This window comes from Podarcis bocagei (genome assembly GCF_964188305.1).
Source record: "Podarcis bocagei genome assembly, chromosome: 13".
NCBI lineage: Eukaryota > Metazoa > Chordata > Lepidosauria > Squamata > Lacertidae > Podarcis > Podarcis bocagei.
In genome coordinates, this window is record NC_138138.1 from 53,833,473 (window position 1) to 53,854,799 (window position 21,327).

Sequence of the window (21,327 nt, forward strand, 5' to 3'; positions counted from 1 at the left end):
GCCACCGACGTCTCTCCAAACGAGCTTCTTGCAAAGCGCATCTTTGCAAAGCAGCTCTTTGGCTTGCAAGAGGAGAGAGAGAGAGAGAGGCCTTGTTTCTGGTTTGGCCAAAGCTCCCTTCCCTCTTCGCTTCGAAGCTTGTACAAGGCTTACCTCTCCTATCGTCTGTTCAAATAAAACAATTTAGAACAAAGGGAAAGAAACGTCGTGGTCCGGAGAGGCTGGCGAACGGAGAAGATGGGTCCAGGTGGCAATTTTTGGGAACCAGGATGGAAGATGCAGGAGCACACCTGGATATGCTGTGGAACTCCAGAGAGCCGGGCTCAGGCTCCGGGCCCCCAAATCCCGTCTCCCTGCCCCCATGAATTTCTGCTGCGTCCATGCAAGCCTTGACCCGACGAGTTTATGTCAACAACCTTTCCTGACAGTGCAGAATTATCGCTATTTGCCCACCACATATCCCGGCTCGCAGCTGCAGTCTCTGCCAGACTCTGTTGAATCTTGACGCCCTCCGGAGAAATGAACCCCATCTGGCCTTGGCTGGTCCTCCTGGTGGTCTCAGGACCCCCTCGGGCGGCCGGGGAGGGGCTGCAGGACATATTGGGTATCCACGTTCCCAAGGTGAGTTTGGGAGATTTGCCGGGTAGCAGGGAGCAAGCGTCTGGGAGAGGGGTGATGGGAAGATTTCGGGGGGCACGCCTGGGTCCCAGCCGTGCCTGGATTTGGCCTCAGGGCGTTTCGCACAGGAGAGCCCTCTGAGCACATCCAGAGGGCTTGCAGCAACGCCGGAACCAGGGAAAAATCCACCTACGTCACAGGATGCCGCAACGTTTATAAAAGTAAGCCTGGCCTGGAGAATTTCCTCCCTCCCACTAGAACTTGTGGATGTACGATGAAGGTGAGCGTTGGAAGAGTCAGGCCAGGCCAAAGGAAGTCCTCTTTTGCGCAGTTAAACTGCGGAACTCCCTGCCACAGGATTCTTCTGATGGGAGTGGAGGACTCCTCCTCCTTCCCAGACAGGAGACTGGGCTCCGGGTGGGCTGCGTCAGCCCCACATCTCCCGCTGATGCTTTGGGTTCAGCCTCGGGGACATTTTGGGCTGGAGATCCCTCTGAGCATGTCCAGAGTGTCTACAGCAGCGCCAGGGAAAACAATGTCTGGCTCGTAGGATGGGGGGGATTAAGTTCTCTTTAAAGAAGAGAGGCATGGGAAATAAATATCCTTCGTGAAATGATGGCTCTGCCTTCACAGAATCCCTGGGGCCTTTTTGCAACTGCGCCGCAGGCAGGAGCTCAACAGGTGAAGTTTTCCCTGTAGGCTGTCTTCGCAAAGCATCATGGGGTTTGTAGTTTCCTCCCTGAAATGGAGAAGCAGTGGGTGATGGGAAATTACTTCCTTCCACTTTTTACTGCTGCAGGATGAGTTTTTAGAGTTTGGGAAGGGTTTTTTCCCACAGGTCACCTAATATTTTGAAAGTAAAGAACTGAATTACTTGGTCCCTGCCATATTTTTTTTCTGACAGGGGCTCCTAGCCCCTTTCACAGCTATGCTGCTCTGTCTGAAGATCACTGGGCAGTTTACAATATAAAAAGACAAAAATACATGCCGTCGTAACTAACAAAAACAATACCCGCCCCCAAACACACTGTGTTTATTTTTTGAAATAATAATTGCCTTACAGCTTTGTGTGGGGGGGGGGGAGAGAAGGAAAAAGAGAGGAAGGAAGGAAAGAAGGAAGGAAAGAACGAAAGAAAGAAAGAAAGGGGGTGGGAAAGAAAAAGAAAGAAAGAAAAGAAAAGAACTAAAAATGTTGAAGTAGTACCTTACCCACTTACCTATATATAATAATAAAAATAAAAGGGTATATATAAAAAACCCTTTGGGAGAATGAGGGGAAGGAAAAATATATTGTTAATAATCTGTTTCATTGTGTGTGTGTGTGTGTGTGTGTGTGTCTTTGCAAACAACAAAAAAAGGGAAAAAGAAAAGAAAAACAGCAATCGCAAAGGCAATAAGGTGAAATACTAAAAAACAGTGATGGTAATGGTGAAAGGGCAGAGGGGACGGACACTAATCCCCCCCCCAATTTAATTTTAAAGATAATGATAATAATGATCAATAATAAAAAGAAGAGGAAATCAGGGCTGAAGCAGAGGTCCCAGGAAGTGGCCTGAGTTGGTTCAGGCCTCCTTGGTGGGTGCCGACATTTTAATCCCTAATTCCTGAGAAATTTTGAAGAAGAAGAAGAAGAAGAGTAGTTTGGGTCTTGTGTCCCTCCCCCTATTTCCCTCTCTTCTCTTCCCAACCCAATACTGCATGCAACACTAATGTCTTGCAACAAGTGAAACTGATCTGTAGAAAATGCAATGCATGTATTTTTGTAAAGTAATAAATTGCGGGTGGCGCTGTGAGTTAAACCACAGAGCCTAGGACTTGCTGATCAGAAGGTCGGCAGTTCAAATCCCCGCGACAGGGTGAGCTCCCGTTGCTCAGACCCTGCTCCTGCCCACCTAGCAGTTCGAAAGCACACCAGTGCAAGTAGATCAATAGGTACCACTCCAGTGGGAAGGTAAACGGCGTTTCCGTGCGCTGCTCTGGTTCGCCAGAAGTGGCTTAGTCATGCTGGCCACATGACCCGGAAGCTGTACGCCGGCTCCCTCGGCCAGTAAAGCGAGATGAGCGCTGCAACCCCAGAGTCGGCCACGACTGGACCTGGTGGTCAGGGGTCCCTTTACCTTTAAATCTTTAATAATAATAATAATAATAATAATAATAATAATAATAATAATAGCCTTACAGCTAATACAGTATAACTGCTCATCCGCACAGCAGGAAGGGGCTTTGACTGACTTACATCTAGTGGCCTCTGTTTATAGGGTCCCAGGGCCTTTCACAGCTGGGCTGCAGGCAGAAATTCAACAGGTGAAACCCGCCACCTCCACTTCCTACTGACCAAGGCTTTATAGGTTGAAATTGTGCCTATTGCACAATTTAAAAGCGTAGATTCCCCCTTATGGGTGGGTGGGTAAATAAGGCGTCTATTGCAGGTCCTTATTTATTTATTTAAGGCAAATAGGACATAATTCTGCTTCCAAGAGTTATTTTTCTTCCCCAGCGGAATTAATCCAGGTTTCATTCCCACGAGACGCCAGCGCAAGAAAGAAACGCCGAATTGACAGTCGCTCGGAGCTGCACCGAAAACGAGCCCTGCTATTAATTAATTACAATTGGCTTTCTAAAGCAGTTTGCGCAGGGGGAAAAATATGTATTAAATTTTAACGGGGCAACAGCGCCACCTTGTGGCGTTTAGGTGTAATGAACTGTGAAATATTCTTTATTTGCAGCAGCAGCAGCATCACCACCTACCGGTCAGTTCTGGTAATTCACCCGTTCCCTATTTCTTTTCCGGGTCGGTGCTGCCACCTAGTGGCCAATGATGGTAAATGGCCATTATATCTTTTCTCCCCCAGTACGGCCAGTGCTTCCAGTCCGTCTCTGGAGAGGCAGGTGCTTTGAACGTTGGGCAGAGATGGGGAGACCCCTCCCCGACAGCCACATTGGTCATCGATCCGCGCACGGTGACAAGGTAAGTGCCTGAGTCATGCCGCAAGGTCCTGAGAGTCATTGGGGCAGTGGCGTAGCAAGGTCAGGGGGTACCCGGGGCGGAAAATTTCTTGTCAAAACCCCACTGCTCACTGAAATTATTAAAAGAAGGAAAAAACCTGTTGGATTTCTGCCTGCCTGGGAACAACCCTTCTTAAAAAATAAAACAACAACCAAGAAGGGCAATTTTAGAGTTGAGATAACTCCTGAACCATTATTATTATTATTATTATTATTATTATTATTATTATTATTATTATTATTATTATTATTTGGTTTGGGATAATAATAATAATAATAATAATAATAATAATAATAATAATATTTGTGCCTCACCCATCTGACCGGGTTGCCGCAGCCACTCTGGGCAGCTTCCAACACATATAAAAACACAATAAATCATTAAACCTTGAAAAGCTACCTTCATTGCGGGGGTTGGACTAGATCAGTGTTTCCCAACCGGTGTTCCGCGGCACACTAGTGTGCCGTGAGACACCGGCTGGTGTGCCGTGGGAGGGAGGCGGGCGAGTCGGGCGCCTAGGAGAGAACAAAACCAAGTGAGCAGCGCGCGAGAGGGAAGCGACCCGAAAAAGAAGCGCGTTCGGAGTCCGGAGGCACTTTTGGGGCTGCGTACGAAGGGAGGGGGGGCACGGACGGCGGAAGGGGGCGGGGCGCGGTTGCAGAAACCCGCCAATGCTTCCACCTCATTGGGAAAGGGAAGGGGTTGGGCCACCTAAAGCTCTCCGCCGGGGCCACATCCTGCCTCCCAGCCCCCTTTCCTCCACCCACGGAGGGAGGGATGTTTTTAACACACACACACCCCCCGCTCACAACCCTTTGGTAGCGTTTCTCCAATCTGAGGCGAGCGCCCGCCGACGCCCCCTTCCCCTGCTCAGTCGCGCAAAAACCGAAGTCTCCTCCCTACCCCTTATTCCCTCAAACCCCGTTTCCATAAGGGGGGGGGGAATAACCCCTTCCGTCGCGCGCAAAGCCCAGCTCCCTCCGCCCTTCGCGGTCTCCTCAGCACTTCAGCCAGCCGTTTACACTCTCGGAGCCACTGGGCAAAACTCGCTCTCAGAAGCGCGCGCGCGCGGAGAGAAAGAGAGAGGGAAACAAAGTTAACTTGTGGGGAGAGAGAAAGAGCGAGCGGGAGCTAACTTGTGTCCAAAGGCAGATACAAAGTAGCCCCCCCCCGCCCCGAAGGCGACCTCTCTTGCTCTGCTCCTCTGGGGTGGGGAAACCAACTCCACCACGCGGAGCAGCCCCGAGGCGAGGAATTTCGCCCCTTGGTAATGTATGCATGTAAATGAGGCGGGCGCAAGGGGTGGGCGCGGAGAGGAACTCGCGCCTCTGAGGCCGCCGCCTCCTTCTCCTCCTCCTCCTCCGCCCCCCCCCTCAAACCCAGGCGGCGGCGGCGGCAGGAGGCAGCAGCGGCAATAACAGAAGCAGCTGCGCTGACAACAACACGTGTTCGCTCGGGCACCATGGAATTCGAGGAGCTGGGGATTCGGGAGGAGTGCGGCGTGTTCGGGTGCATCGCCTCCGGCCTGTGGCCCACGGAGCTGGACGTGCCCCATGTGATCACGCTGGGGCTAGTGGGGCTGCAGCACAGGTAGGGGACACGGCGGTGGGGGGGGGGAGACGGTCTGGGGAAGCGGGGGGAGGGTGGGTTGCTTGCGAGACAGCGGAGGAGGAGGAGGCCGGCATGTCCGGGCAGCAGCAGCAACAGCAGCAGCAGCAACTCCCGGCGACGGCTCCTCCTCCGCCCGCTATCGCCGCCACCAGCACAACAGCCGCCGCCGCCTCAGCTGCCGCCGTCCCTCAGTCCCTCGCTCTGCTGCCTCCTCCCACCCCGGCAAGGGGAAGGGAAAAAACTTTCACTTTTGTGCGTCCCTCCTGGCGTGACGCTGCGCGCTGACGTCACGGGGCGGGGCTTTACTGGTGGTGTGCCGCGAGATTTTTTTCCGGTAAACAGGTGTGCCGTTGCCCAAAAACGTTTGGGAAACACTGGACTAGATGACCCTCAGAGGTCCCGTCCAACTTTACCATTCTGGGATTAAGTGGGGCCCGGCTGATCTCAGCAGCTTCTGATTCCGTCTCCCCAGCGCCACCTCCTATTTCGACTTCCGCACCTTCGACCCGGAAGGCGTGATCTTCTACGGGGACATGAGCCCCGGAGTCAACTGGTTCCTCCTGGCTCTGCGCAACGGCAAACCCGAAATCCAGATCCACAACACCTTGACGAACGTCACCGTTTCCGGGGGGCGGCGCCTCGACGACGGCCAGTGGCACCGGGTACGGGGTGTGTGTTTGTGTGTGTTCCTGTGACAGATGCAAAGTTTAGGTAGATGAAGACGCAACTCACTCTACACACACAGACCCCCCTGAAATGCCCCAAAATATTGGGGCAGGACCCATATGTGGTCTCGGACTAGGAGGTGCCAGGGAGGACCTAAACCACCACTCCCCAAACTATTAGAAGCTCCTAACCCCTTGGCTTCATAAACCAACCCCACATTTGTTCAGGTGAAGGTAAAGGACCCCTGATGGTAAAGGACTGAGCTCCCGTTGCTCGGTCCCAGCTCCTGCCAACCTATCAGTTCGAAAGCACGTCAAAGTGCAAGTAGATAAATAGGTACCACTCCGGCGGGAAGGTAAACGGCGTTTCCGTGCGCTGCTCTGGTTCGCCAGAAGCGGCTTAGTCATGCTGGCCACATGACCTGAAAAAGCTGTCTGTGGACAAACGCTGTCTCCCTCGGCCTGTAGAGCGAGATGAGCGCTGCAACCCCAAAGTCATCTGTGACTGGACCTAACGGTCAGGGGTCCCTTTACCTTTAACTCTGGAAATGCGGCATGCATATAAAATGATTGGTTGATTGAGCGCTGTTAAACAGGAGGAATATGAGGGCCTTTGTGTGTCAATATCTAAGGTGTAGTGGTTAGTAAAGGTAAAGGGACCCCTGACCATTAGGTCCAGTCGTGGCCGACTCTGGAGTTGCGGCGTTCATCTCGCTTTACTGTCCGAGGGAGCCGGCGTACAGCTTCCGGGTCATGTGGCCAGCAGGACTAAGCCGCTTCTGGCGAACCAGAGCAGCGCACGGAAATGCCGTTTACCTTCCCGCCGGAGCGGTACCTATTTATCTACAGTCATACCTCTTGTTACATTTGCTTCATGTTAAATGTTTTCAGGTTGAGTCCCGAAGCGACCTGGAAGTACAGTGGTACCTCGGGTTAAGACTTAATTCGTTCCGCAGGTCCGTTCTTAACCTGAAACTGTTCTTAACCTGAAGCACCATTTTAGCTAATGGGGCCTCCTGCTGCCGCCACGCTGTCAGAGCACGATTTCTGTTCTCATCCTGAAGCAAAGTTCTTAACCTGAAGCACTATTTCTGGGTTAGCGGAGTCTGTAACCTTAAGCGTATGTAACCCGAGGTACCACTGTACCAGAAAGGGTTACTTCCGGGTTACATCGCTTGCACATGCGCAGATACTCTAAATGGCATCACGCGCATGCGCAGAAGCGGCGAATCACAACCCGCGCTCCCACAAAAGCAGGTTGCGTTCTGTTCGTGTTGCAAACGGGGCTCTGGAACGGATCCTGTCTGCAACCAGAGGTACCACTGTACTTACATTTTTGGCGTGCTTTTGAACTGCTAGGTTGGCAGGAGCAGGGACCGAGCAACGGGAGCTCACCCCGTCGCGGGGATTCGAACCGCCGACCTTCTGATCAGCAAGCCCAAGAGGCTCGGTGGTTTAGGTGCCACCCATTTGGGGAACCTCTGATCTAAAAGAAGGGGGAGGGCTGGAGCTCCGTGCGAGAGCATCTGGGTGCCGGGTTCAGTTCTTGACAACTGCAAGTAGGGCTGGGAGAGGTCTCGGCTGAAACCCCAGAAATCTTCAGTCAGTGTGTAGACAATGATCCGGCTCTGAATAAGGTAGCCTAGCCCTTTGCAAACACCCCAATAAACAGCCCCTTGGCTATTTGCTTCTGATCAAAAAGCCTCTGTGTTAATTGAGCAACACTAAAGTGCATTGAAGGGCATTGTTCATATTAAAATCAGAGCGCTTTTGTTCCTCTCTTCAGGGGGAAAGGGATGTCTACAAATGTCAGTGGCAAAGCACTTCCTGCTCTCAATCTTACAATCTCAAGCTGCTTTCACTTTTTTTGTCTGTTTTTGAGGTGGGATCTTTGCCTTTCACGCCCATGTGTGAATTTTGCGTAATGTCTGCATGTCACAACTGACATTCCAGTACATCCGTGCTTTAATTCAGACCTCCCTTTTTCTGGGGGGAACCTGCTACGTTAAAAAACAACAACCCGTTTGCTGTAGCTCAGCGACCTGTTTGTCGTATTAAGCCTCCCGTGTGGAAGACACGACACGAGAGGGAAAGGAGTGTGGAGGGAGGAGGAAAACAGAAAACCCCAGCACTCTTCCTGAGCTTGCAGAGCGATGCGCCTATATGATATCAACCGCTGAATGGTCGCCCTTGTTCCTGCCAGAGTAGAGAGACAAGGAAGGGGGCATTTTGAGCCTTTCCTGTTCCTAATGCCTCTCCGCTCTGCCCGACAGATCATGGCGAAGAACGAGGGGCACACCGTCCTGCTGGCAGTGGACGGCGTTGACCAGCTGACCCTCAACCACGTCTCCGAAGCCATCGTGGAGGCCCCTGTCTTCGCCCTGCGCATTGGCGTCGGGGGCTTGCTGATCCCCACAGAAGAGCTCCTTCACCCAGTAAGAGAGCCTGTCCCCCTCCTTGTACGCTAGAAGGGGCTGCAGGTGGGGGCTGGAGCTCCTTGGCACAGGTATGGCAGGAGGAGCCAACAGTAGGTGGCGCTAGAGGGCACTGTTTCTGCATCAGGACCCCCTGTCTCCGGCAGCAAGAGCGGAACGGTTTGTTGGGGCTGCAGTATCTGGAGACTGGTCCTCTCGCAGTGCCAAGCATCGCTCTGGAATTGCTCTTGAAAATATTGGGGGGCTGCCCCCTGCCCCCCCAGCTGGTGAGCTTGGCTCCCTCTGGTGGTGGAGGTTAGAAAGAACACCAGGTCACCAATAATAATAATAATAATAATAATAATAATAATAATAATAATTTATTATTATTATTATTTATACCCCGCCCATCTGGCTGGGCTTCCCCAACCACTTTGGGTGGCTTCCAACAAAAAATTAAAATACAGTAATATTTCAAACATTAAAAGCTTCCCTAAATGGGGCTGCCTTTAGATGTCTTCTAAAAGTTTGGTAGTTGTTGTTCTCTTTGACATCCGGTGGGAGGGCGTTCCACAGGGCGGGTGCCACCACCGAGAAGGCCCTCTGCCTGGTTCCCTGTAACTTGGCCTCTTGCAGTGAGGGAACCGCCAGAAGGCCCTCGGAGCTGGACCTCAGTGTCCGAGTAAAACGATGGGGGTGGAGACGCTCCTTCAGGTCTACTGGGCCTTTGAGGCCATTTAGGGCTTTCAAGGTCAGCACCAACACTTTGAATTGTGCTCGGAAACGCAGTGGCGTAGCGTGGGTTGTCAGCACCCGGGGCAAGGCAAGTAATTTGCGCCCCCTAACCCGTGGATTTTAGCACTCGAGTCTCTTCCACTAGAGGTGCGAGTGCGAGCGCACCCCCCCCCCAGATGTTGCGCCCGGTGCGGCCGGCCCCCCCCGCACCCCCCACGCTACGCCACTGCGGAAACGTACTGGGAGCCAGTGTAGGTCTTTCTGGACCGGTGTTATGTGGTCTTGGCGGCTGCTCCCAGTCACCAGTCTAGCTGCCGCATTCTGGATTAGTTGTAGTTTCTGGGTCACCTTCAAAGGTAGCCCCATGCAGAGCGCATTGCAGTAGTCCAAGCGGGAGATAACCAGAGCATGCGCCACTCTGGCGAGACAGCTTGCGGGCCTGGAGGGTCTCATCCTGCGTGCCAGATGGAGCTGGCAGACAGCTGCCCTGGACACAGAATTGACCTGCGCCTCCATGGACAGCGGTGAGTCCAGAATGACTCCCAGGCTGCGCACCTGGTCCTTCACATGGATAGAGCCCCTGTTCAATGGATGGAGGGTTTCTAAGAATCCTATACCGTTCTTCGTCCAAACAGATCCCAGGACAGCGTGCAAGAACCCACCATTCCTGTCAGTTTAATGTTTATTTATTTTATTAAACAAAATAAACCCAAGACAAATCGCATGGAGAAATACGGTTTCAGCGCAAGGTTGGACGTTATCGTTGAACTTGCTCTTCCAAAACAGTACAAAAAATACCCCTTTTTCCATAGCTCAGCCAGTGGAACATTTTGGAGTTGTGGGTTCGAGATCTACGTCGGGCAAAAGATTCCTGGAGTTGGGCTAGATCAGGGGTAGGCAAACTAAGGCCCGGGGGCCGGATCCGGCCCAATCACCTTCTCAATTCAGCCCGTGGACGGTCCGGGAATCAGCATGTTTTTACATGAGTAGAATGCGTGCTTTTAGTTAAAATGCATCTCTGGGTTATTTGTGGGGCATAGGAATTCGTTCATTATTTTTTCCCCAAAATATAGTCCGGCCCCCACAAGGTCTGAGGGACGGTGGACCGGCCCCCTGCTGAAAAAGGTTGCTGACCCCTGGCCTAGATGATTCATAATCCTGCAAGACTGGTTTATATGTATTCTTTCGTCGTAAGTCAGCTTAATCAAATGGACAACATTTTCTCCATCCATTCAGATATAGCAGGAAATATGCGCTCCCCACTACTCCCCAAATTTTAGCTTTCACAATCTTAGCAGCAGTTGTAAGGTTAAGCATTGTAATTGTACTAAAGCGTCATAACAATTCTTCTCACGTACCATCGAAGCAGCAGAAGTCAGGTTTGAATTTCTGTCGCCCCAGCTGCCTCCACAGAAACAGAATTAGCTGCACCCTCAGGCGAAGAAATCTGAACGGCAATAACATCCCTTAATCTCTGCGGTGCAAACCAAAACACAATTTCCTCCGGCAATTTAGCTGGGTGCGAGAGACAGCTGTCTATCACAGGGGTAGGCAACCTAAGGCCCGGGGGCCGGATCCGGCCCAATCGCCTTCTCAGTCCGGCCCGCGGACGGTCCGTGAATCAGCGTGTTTTTCCATGAGTAGAATGTGTCCTTTTATTTAAAGTGCATCTCTGGGTTATTTGTGGGGCATAGGAATTCGTTCATTATTATTTTTTCAAAATATAGTCCGGCCCCCCACAAGGTCTGAGGGACAGTGGACCGGCCCATGGCTGAAAAAGGTTGCTGACCCATGGCCTATCACAACAGGCCCACAAATAAGTGTGTGTGTGGGGGGAAATAGATTACTGTATTTTTTGCTCCATATGACGCACTTTTTTCTTCCTAAAAAGGGGAAATGTCTGTGCATCTTATGGAGCGAATGAGTGGTCCCTGGAGCCGAATTGCCCAGGGGCAAAAAGCAGCTCATTTTTTGAAAGAGGGAAGGGGGTGTTGAAACAAAGCCGCTGATCGTTTGCCGATCGGGGAGAGAGATAAGGGATGCTAGAGATAAAGGAGGCTGCCTGGGAGGGGGAGGTAAAGACAGCAAACTTGCAAAGGGGGGAAACAGGAAGACTAAAGCAATAAGGAGAGAAATTAGAAGAAAAGGAGGAGCAAAAAACTGCTCCAGTTAAGGAAATGACGCTAAGGCAAACAAGAGGGAAGGGGGTGTTGAAAGGAAACAGCTGATCGGTGGGATCAGGAGAGAGATAAGGGACTCTAGAGATAAAGGAGGCTGCCTGGGAGGGGGGAGGTAAAAGGCCATGGATCCTCAGGATTTTTGCATTGGGTCACCCCAAATTCACCATCAGATCACATGTCTGTGGCATGAACCACAAAAATCATACATCCACTGTTTTGTTCAGAATATTTTTTTTTCTTGTTTTCCTCCTCTAAAAACTAGGTGCATCTTATGGTCAGGTGCGTCTTATGGAGCGAAAAATACGGTGCAGGAAACTAGGAGCGCAAATCAGTCTAGAAAACCCACACTCAGAGGAGGGGGGGCTTATTTTGAAATGAATTGCAACTCGCAACGTGCTCCACGGTCCTCTAGTCCAAACCCCTGCAATGAAGGAATCTCAACGAAAGCATCCATGACAGATGGCCATCCAACTTCTGCTTAAAAACCTTCAAAGAAGGAGAGTCCACCACTTTCCAAGGGAGTCCGTTCCCCTGTCGAACAGCTCTTGCTGTCAGAAAGTTCTTCCTAATATTTAGTCGGAATCTCCTTTCTTGAAACTTGAAGCCACGGGTTCGAGTCTTACCCTCCAGAGCAGGAGAAAGCAAGCTTGCTCCATCTTCCGTGTGATACTGGATCCTGGAAGATGGCTCTCATATCTCCTCTCTCCAATCAAAACATACCCAGCCTCCTTCGACCGTTCCTCATCAGGCATGGTTTCCAGACCCCTGGTCATCTTGGTCAACCTTCTCTGCACATCTTCCAGCTTGTCAACATCCTTCTTAAATTGTGGCTCCCAGAACTGGACGCAGGATTCCAGGTGGGGTCTGACCAAGGCAGAGTAGAAGAATATTATGACTTCCCTTGACTTGGAGTCAGGAGTCAGCAAACTTTTTCAGCAGGGGGCCGGTCCACTGTCCCTCAGACCTTGTGGGGGCTGGACTATATTTTGAAAACATAAATAAATGAACATATTCCTATGCCCCACAAATAACCCAGAGATGCCTTTTAAATAAAAGGACACATTCTACTCATGTAAAAACACATTGATTCCCAGACCGTCCGTGGGCCGGATTAAGAAGGCGATTGGGCTGGATCCAGTCCCCGGGCCTAAGTTTGCCTTCCCATGGGTTACAGTAGCCTTCCTCAACCTCGGCCCTCCAGATGTTTTTGGCCTACAACTCCCATGATCCCTCGCTAGCAGGACCAGTGGACAGGGAGGATGGGAATTGTAGTCCCCAGGGCCTTAGCTTGCCTAGCCATGACCTGGACACAAAGCTTCTGTTGATGCAGCCTAGAATAGCTCTTTACGCTGTAGCACAGCTGTTCTAAACCTGTGGGTCCCCAGATGTTGTTGGACTACAACTCCCATCATCCCTGAGCTCTGGCTAGCTAGGGATGATGGGAGTTGTAGTCCAACAACATCTGGGGAGCCACAGGTTGAGAACCGCTGCACGTGGCACCACACCACTGTCTCACGCTCCCCTCGGACCCCTAGATCACCACACACACTGCTGTCGAGTTCATAGCTGTCAAGCGTCCCTTATTTGGCGGGACAGTCCCTTATCCCAGTGCCATGTCCCGCTGCTGTCCCTTATTGTTGATGTCCCTTAAATAAGCTACTGAAGGTAATGGGGCCCTTTCTATGTCCAGCTGTCCTTTGTCAACAACAAATTGTTGCTTTTTTTGTGTTGAATATATGCTATATGGTAATTTAGGGACCTAATAGGTATCTAAAGCCATTTGCACGCAACAAAATATGTATTTTATCAAAGTAATTGTTGATCCCGTATTTTAGCTGCTGTTCCCTTATTTTCGAGGCTGCTGGTCCCTTATTTTCAAATCTGTAAGTTGACAGCTATGGTCGAGTTGGGGGGCCCACACCCTATATCTCCACCCCTAAGTGCAGAACCTTGCATTTGTCCCTGTCGAATTTTGGTTTTCCTCTCCCTGCCCTTCACCCTCTTCGCTCCCTTTGCCTTCCAGCTCAACCCGGCCATGGACGGCTGCATGAGGCGATGGAATTGGCTGAACAAGAGCACCGAGTGGCTGGAAGGGACGTCCCTGGAGGACAAAGACAACAAGGTCTGCTTCCCCACCATCCGCAGGGGGAGTTTCTTCCCGGGGAACGGACTGGCCACCTTCGCTCTCTCAGGTACCAGCCGGGCAGGACCCAGCAAATGTCTTGCTCCCCCAATTCCACCACCCAAGCCTAGATCTCTGTTCCCTTGAGCTGAATAGCAAAAGCCACAGACCTTCCATTGCGATGCAGTCCTGACACCCGTTGCCTTAAGGCCAGGCTGCCGCAGTGCCCTCGCTGTGGGGCTTCCCTCGCGGAAGCTACTGTGAGTGAGGGATGCTGCGGCCCGGTGGCTGAATTATGGGCAATTAGACTTTTGAACCTTAGTGGTACACCCAGCACAACTTTGTTGTTGTTTAGTCGTTTAGTCGTGTCCGACTCTTCGTGACCCCCTGGACCAGAGCACGCCAGGCCCTCCTGTCTTCCACTGCCTCCCACAGTTTGGTCAGACTAATGCTGGTAGCTTCAAGAACACTGTCCAACCATCTCGTCCTCCGTCGTCCCCTTCTCCTTGTGCCCTCCATCTTTCCCAACATCAGGGTCTTTTCCAGGGAGTCTTCTCTTCTCCTGAGGTGGCCAAAGTATTGGACTCTCAGCTTCAGGATCTGTCCTTCGAGTGAGCGCTCAGGGCTGATTTCCTTCAGAATGGAGAGGTTTGATCTTCTTGCAGTCCATGGGACTCTCAAGAGTCTCCTCCAGCACCAGAATTCAAAAGCATCCATTCTTCAGCAATCAGCCTTCTTTATGGTCCAGCTCTCACTTCCATACATCACTACTGGGAAAACCAGAGCTTTAACTATATGGACCTTTGTTGGCAAGGTGATGTCTCTGCTTTTGAAGATGCTGTCTTGGTTTGTCATTGCTTTTCTCCCAAGGAGCAGGCGTCTTTTAATTTCATGACTGCTCTCACCATCTGCAGTGATCAGGGAGCCCAAGAAAGTAAAATCTCTCACTGCCTCCATTTCTGCCCCTTCAGTTTGCCAGGAGGTGATGGGACCAGTGGCCATGATCTTCGTTTTTTTGATGTTGAGCTTCAGACCATATTTTGCGCTCTCCTCTTTCACCCTCAATAAAAGGTTCTTTAATTCCTCCTCACTTTCTGCCATCAAGGTGGTGTCATCTGCATATCTGAGATTGTGGATGTATGCAGCTTCCCCCATCATAGAAGAACTTCTTCACTGACAGAGCTATGCAATTATTTTACTAGAACCTCATAAGGTTCATGGTCTGGCAAAATACTTTCAGACAAAGAGAACCTTTAGCCTGTTTTCCCGAAACCAAACGAGCTATTTTTAGGCAGCTGTAAACTAGAGCACAGAGACATCACCTTGCCAACAAATGTCCGTATAGTTAAAGCCATGGTTTTCCCAGTACAGTGGTACCTCGGGTTAAGTACTTAATTCATTCCGGAGGTCCGTTCTTAACCTGAAACTTTTCTTAACCTGAAGCACCACTTTAGCTAATGGGGCCTCCTGCTGCTGCTGCGCCGCCGAAGTACGATTTCTGTTCTTATCCTGAAGCAAAGTTCTTAACCTGAGGTAATATTTCTGGGTTAGCGGAGTGTGTAACCTGAAGCGTCTGTAACCTGAAGCGTATTTAACCCAAGGTACCACTGTAGTGATGTATGGAAGTGAGAGCTGGACCATAAAGAAGGCTGATCACCGAAGAATGGATGCTTTTGAATTCTGGTGCTGGAGGAGACTCTGGAGAGTCCCATGGACTGCAAGAAGATCCAACCTCGCCATTCTGAAGGAAATCAGCCCTGAGTGCTCCCTGGAAGGACAGATCCTGAAGCTGAGGCTCCAAGACTTTGGCCACCTCCTGAGAAGACAAGACTCCCTGGAAAAGACCCTGATGTTGGGGAAGATGGAGGGCACAAGGAGAAGGGGACACAGAGGACGAGATGGTGGGACAGTGTTCTCAAAGCTACAAACGTGAGTTTGACGAAACTGTGGGAGGCAGTGGAAGACAGGAGGGCCTGGCGTGCTCTGGTCCAGGGGGTCACAAAGAGGCGGACATGACTAAACGACTAAACAACAACAACAACAAAACTAGGGCACACCCGTCCCTGTAGCAAAAGGGTGGGAAGACCCAAAAATAGAGGCAAAAGGCCAATTGAGCTTGGTGATAGCTGGCTACTCAATAAAAGAATCTAAGTTCAACTTTAGGAGAAACATGAATCCGCTATTTTAAACTTCATTACCTTCTAAAACCTAAAGAAAATCAATGGGGGTCAGCTCCACTTCCATGACCATGCATTAATAATTGTTTTTTAACCAGTGCCTTAGTACTGTACATTATTATTGTTGTTGTTTAGTCATTTAGTCATTTAGTCGTGTCCGCCTCTTCGTGACCCCCTGGACCAGAGCACGCCAGGCACTCCTGTCTTCCACTGCCTCCCGCAGTTTGGTCAAACTCATGCTGGTAGCTTCGAGAACATTGTCCAACCATCTCGTCCTCCGTCCTCCCCTTCTCCTTGTGCCCTCCACCTTTCCCAGCATCAGGGAGTCTTCTCTTCTCATGAGGTGGCCAAAGTATTGGAGCCTCATCTTCACGATCTGTCCTTCCAGTGAATGTGTATTATTATTATAATCCAGTGAATATGTATTATTATTATATAATGCCAAATTAAATAGCAATTAATCAAATATCCAATCATGTAATTTGGATGACCTCCCACTTTCTGGATTACAAGTTCAGCAATTCTTTTCTCTCTTTTTCTGCTTCCAAAATCTTACGTATTCCAGTTGTATTCCAGTCTTCATCATAGTCCCTTGTTCAACAGCTGCGATGTTTGTGACTTCCACTTGTATTAACCTATTCCGTAATTTATTCACCCAGCAGTGAAGATCTACATCCCTTCGTCCTGCGTGCAATAATTATTTGCCCATATTTTTTTCTTCCCCCAAAATTCTGTGTTGATCCAGACATTCTCTCTCCTCTCAATTATGATACAATGAGGACTGTGTAACTCTCAATAAACTTATTTACCCCCTCTTTCTCTCTCCCCCCGCAACCCTCACCCTCCAGGCCTCCCTACCGGAGTCATCTCTGCCAACCGGAGCTGGTCCCTGACTGTGGAAATGTGGATCGGGGCCGCACCGCAGTCAGCGCCCCTGCTGGCTACCTCCGCTTTCCCCCTGCGCTTGAGCCTGCGTCGCACGGTGAGGGCTGCAACACGTAGACCCCCCGGGGAAGGTGGGGACGGAAGAGGTGTGGCCCCCAAAACAGCACCACGAGGACCCCAGAGAACCTGAAATAATGGAAGCAGGGGTGTACACAATGCAAAAAACATTGGGCGCATGTGAACCGCATGTTCAACAAAGAGTTTTGATGCAGGGTGAACTGTCATGGCTTCCTTCTTCCCCCCCAAAGAATTCTGGGAGTTGTAGTTTCTTGAGGGTGCTGGGAGTTGTTAGAGCTACATTTCCCAGAGTTCCCTGGGAAGAGGGATGGGTGATTAAACCGCTCTGGTCCCTGGCCAGCGTGGCCATTCTCCCATCAGCCCTTGCAACACAGGTGTGCTGGCTCGGACTGATGGGAGTTGTAGTCCAAAATGGATGGGAGACCTCAGGCTGTCTGTCGACCAATCGCTCTGGTCTGACCCCACCAAGCATCTCGCCAAAGATGGACGGGAGAGTCTACCCTGCAAACGTGGGTTGGAGGGGAATTTGGTATACCTGAAGGAGCGTCTCCACCCCCATCGCTCAGCCAGACACTAAGGTCCAGCTCCGAGGGCCTTCTGGCGGTTCCCTCCCTGCGAGAAGCCAAGTTACAGGGAACCAGGCAGAGGGCCTTCTCGGTGGTGGCGCCCGCCCTGTGGAACGCCCTCCCACCAGATGTCACAGGAACGCCCTCCCACCAGATGTACCAGACTTTTAGGAGACAAGGCAGCCCTGTTAAGGGAAGCTTTTAATATCTCAAGGACTATTGTATTTTAATATTTTGTTGGAAGCTGCCCAGAGTGGCTGGAAAAACTCAGCCAGATGGGTGGGGTATGAATAATAAATCATTATTACAGTGGTACCTCAGGTTACATACGCTTCAGGTTACAGACTCTGCTAACCCAGAAATAGTGCTTCAGGTTAAGAACTTTGCTTCAGGATGAGAACAGAAATCGTGCTCCGGCGGTGTGGCAGCAGCAGGAGGCCCCATTAGCTAAAGTGGTGCTTCAGGTTAAGAACAGTTTCAGGTTAAGAACGGACCTCCGGAACAAATTAAGTACTTAACCCGAGGTACCACATTATTATTATTATTATTATTATTATTATTATTATTATCATCATCATCATCTCTGGTCATGGCACCAGCCAACACCCACCTTTGGGGAAACATCAGATTTCGCCAGCAGCCTCCTTTTTTCCTGCCTGTCATGTGTCTGTGAGTTCCACAGATCTCTCTTGGCTGGCCAGGTTCCTAACCTCCTGCCCTTCTCTCTCCCCCCATTTCGTGCTCCAGGATCTGACGGCTCACCTGGGCAACAAGACGGTCCTTCAGGTGCCCTTCCCCCTGGGGGGCTGCCTGGACGCCCCCCTACTCCTGAGCATCACCCCGTCCCACGCCACGCTCCGACTGGGCGACGCGGAGACCTCGAAGCCCACCCTGAAACTGGATTTCGAAAGCCTGAAGCACATCTGGCTGGGGAAAAAGGGGGATTTCGTCGTCGGGGGGCTGCCTGGTACGTGTCCCCATAAGAATTGTGTGTGCCCCCCCCCCTGCAAAGGGTGGGGAATCTCAGCTCCAGGATGTGGCCCCCAGACCTCTCCACCTGGCCCTCTGAACCTTCCCCCAGACTGCACCCCTTACCATCCTCCTAGAGAGGTTTTGTTGTTGTTGTTGTTGTTGAGTCGTTTAGTCGTGTCCGCCTCTTCGTGACCCCCTGGACCAGAGCACGCCAGGCCCTCCTGTCTTCCACTGCCTCCCGCAGTTTGGTCAAACTCATGCTGGTAGCTTCGAGAACACTGTCCCACCATCTCTTCCTCCGTCGTCCCCTTCTCCTTGTGCCCTCCATCTTTCCCAACATCAGGGTCTTTTCCAGGGAGTCTTCTCTTCTCATGAGGTGGCCAAAGTCTTGGAGCCTCAGCTTCAGGATCTGTCCTTCCAGTGAGCACTCAGGGCTGATTTCCTTCAGAATGGAGAGGTTGGATCTTCTTGCAGTCCATGGGACTCTCAAGAGTCTCCTCCAGCACCAGAATTCAAAAGCATCCATTCTTGGGCGATCAGCCTTCTTTATGGTCCAGCTCTCACTTCCATACATCACTACTGGGAAAACCAGAGCTTTAACTATACGGACCTTTATTGGCAAGATGATGTCTCTGCTTTTTAAGATGCTGTCTAGGCGGGTGGCACTGTGGGCTAAACCACAGAGCCTAAGATGTGCCAATCAGAAGGTAGGCGGTTCGAATCCCCTTGATGGGCTGAGCTCCCGTTGCTTGATCCCAGCTCCTGGCCACCTAGCAGTTCGAAAGCACACCAGTGCAAGTAGATAAATAGGTACCGCTCCGGCGGGAAGGTAAAGAGTGTTTCTGTGTGCTGCTCTGGTTCGCCAGAAGCGGCTTAGTCATGCTGGCCACGTGACCCGGATAAACTGTCTGCGGACAAACGCCGGCTCCCTCGGCCAATAAAGTGAGATGAGCGCCACAACCCCAGAGTCAGTCACGACTGGACCTAATGGTCAGGGGTCCCTTTACCCTTTGCCTTTTTAGGCCATTGCCTATAAGTGCATATAAGTCATCTTTCCTCCATTGTGATACCCACCCATTCCATTCCATTCCATTTCTATTCCGTTGCAGGACAGGAAAAATTCCCGGCGGCCCAGGAGAGGAGTTTCTTCCGGGGCTGCCTGCGTGGGATCCGGGTTCAAGGACACGAGCTGGACTTTGACGAAGTGCAATCTAGGAGCAACACTATCTGGCCCCACAGCTGCCCCGGAGCCGACGTAGGGCAGGCCAAGGCGGACCAAGAGGATTAGGGAATACGGCGGCGCATCTTTTCCCGAGAAGCCGCCATCCTTCTCCCGAGCAAAAGCACACACACACACCCATCTCCTGCCCCCCCCAGCTCACTAATCCCCCCTTTGCACATTTAACGCACAACCAGGTCGCTCTCAACATTCACAGCTTCTCCCCCAAGGGATCCTGGGAAATGTAGTTCACCACGGGCGCCGAAAACAGGAGAGACAGGATGCTGGTGCGACCTGTCCGGCCCAGCTTCCTGTTTTCATGGTGAGCGGGATCCGAGTGCGAGAGTCGCTATCCCAGCTGTGGGGGCAGTGCATAGCCATTGCGGCAAGGAACCTCTGACAGCTCTCTCCTCCATGAGGGTTGTAAGGCCGTCTGTCATGGGCGCTTTAGCTGGGAATCCCGCATTGCAGGGGGTTGGTTTGGATGACCTCCGGGGGTCCCTTCCGACTCTACGGCTCTGTGATTCCAAGGAGACCCTGTACCCTTCAGCGACTTACAATTCCCATAGCCGGTGGTTCAACTACTCTGCGAATGGTTCCTCCATAAACAGAAGACTCTCCTCTTCCCCCCCCCCCTTTTTAAAAATTTTATTTTGACAAAGTAATCATCACAAATAAATAAGGATAAAAATGTGCACCCCACGCCACCGAGGCCATTCCGTTGTAACCATCCAACCTCCCAAAATTTTGACACCTCTAGCGATGGTTTGACCCCTTTCTGTTTTGACAAATTCTATTAAGACCTTCCGTATCGCCTCAAAATCATTTCTCCTGCGTATTCCCTGTCTCACCTTGAGGGCAGATGTTAATTTATCATAAATAGCTATACCCCACACCTCTTTATAGCATTCTTCCATTTTATATTCCCCTTGGCCCTTCCGCTTCCTAGCTATCATGATTCGTGCAGCTGTCAATAAATTTGTGAGCAAGTCCTTCGTAGCCTGCGAACTGTCCGCCCCATCGTAAATTGATAATAAGGCAACCTCTGGACTTTCTGTCACTTTTAACCCAGTGATTTCTGTTATCTCCTTAAACACCCATTGCCAAAAAATTGTACATATTTACACATGTGAACATAATTCCCTGTCTCCTAAGGACTCTCAGCACCCTTAACAAACTACATCTCCCAGGATCCTTTGGGGGACGACGGCACACTGTTTAAAACGGCATGATTCTGCTTTAAATGCGCAGTGCAGACGAGGCCTCAGTCCGAGGCGTGGTTGTGCGACTGCTGAGTGCCTGGGAACGGCCTGACCAGATTTCGGTTGTGATTGCGGGCGGTTGTGCGAGGTTTTGCGTGTGTGTTGTGTGTAGGGACAGGGCGGCGATTGAATCTGGCAGTCTCAAGCTTCCTTTACTTTCATGTTGCTGTTTTTCCAGTCCTAAGCGTGGTGCTTCTCATTTTTACGGCAGTCTGCCATTTTTAAACAGAAAAGAAATCCTTGTGAAAGTTCATCAGCATCTTGGCGCAAATTTATTTTCATGTACGCATTTTTTTTAATGCTGTTTTGCTTGATATAGACATTTTTGCAAAGCGATTTTCCCTAATTTAGTGCAATTTTGGGGGATATGTTTTATATATATAGATATATATATACACACACACATATATATATACACACACATTTATGTATATGCATTTATATGCACACTTTAGCTTAGTACAGTACGTACGCATTATTTCTCCTGTACACATTTCTTGGCCGGAGACAGCTGCATTGGAAACTCAAAAAGAGAAATACAAACTTCAAAGGATGGATGTGTTTCTGTTTGCATAGCGTTTTTGGAGTAGCTAGGGTCTGCTTTTAATACAAACTGAACTGAATCTCCCCCCAGTCCCTTCTGGGTGTGGGAACTTGCCCCTGGCAAGTCAAAAATTCTCCTGAACTTAGCTTACCCAAGAGAGCCAAACACCTTGTGGTAAGTGACTTTATAAAAAAGGAAGTAAAGGGCCGCCAGAGATCATCTCCCCCCCTATTTACTCAGGAGTAAGCCCCGCTGTTCTCAATGGGACGTGT

The 21,327-nt window shown here is 50.7% G+C and overlaps 1 protein-coding gene across 1 annotated transcript; it reads left to right on the plus strand.

The window, feature by feature from the left end:
- The first annotated feature begins 446 nt into the window (after positions 1–446).
- SHBG (sex hormone binding globulin) lies at positions 447–20,291 on the plus strand. The gene is made up of 8 exons (XM_081167996.1): positions 447–621; positions 3,471–3,586; positions 5,709–5,898; positions 8,175–8,336; positions 13,254–13,422; positions 16,378–16,511; positions 17,806–18,025; positions 19,140–20,291. The coding sequence occupies exons 1-8, from the start codon at positions 520–522 to the stop codon at positions 19,316–19,318; spliced, it is 1,272 nt and encodes a 423-aa protein (XP_081024122.1). The 5' UTR covers positions 447–519; the 3' UTR covers positions 19,319–20,291.
- The last annotated feature ends 1,036 nt before the right edge of the window (positions 20,292–21,327 follow it).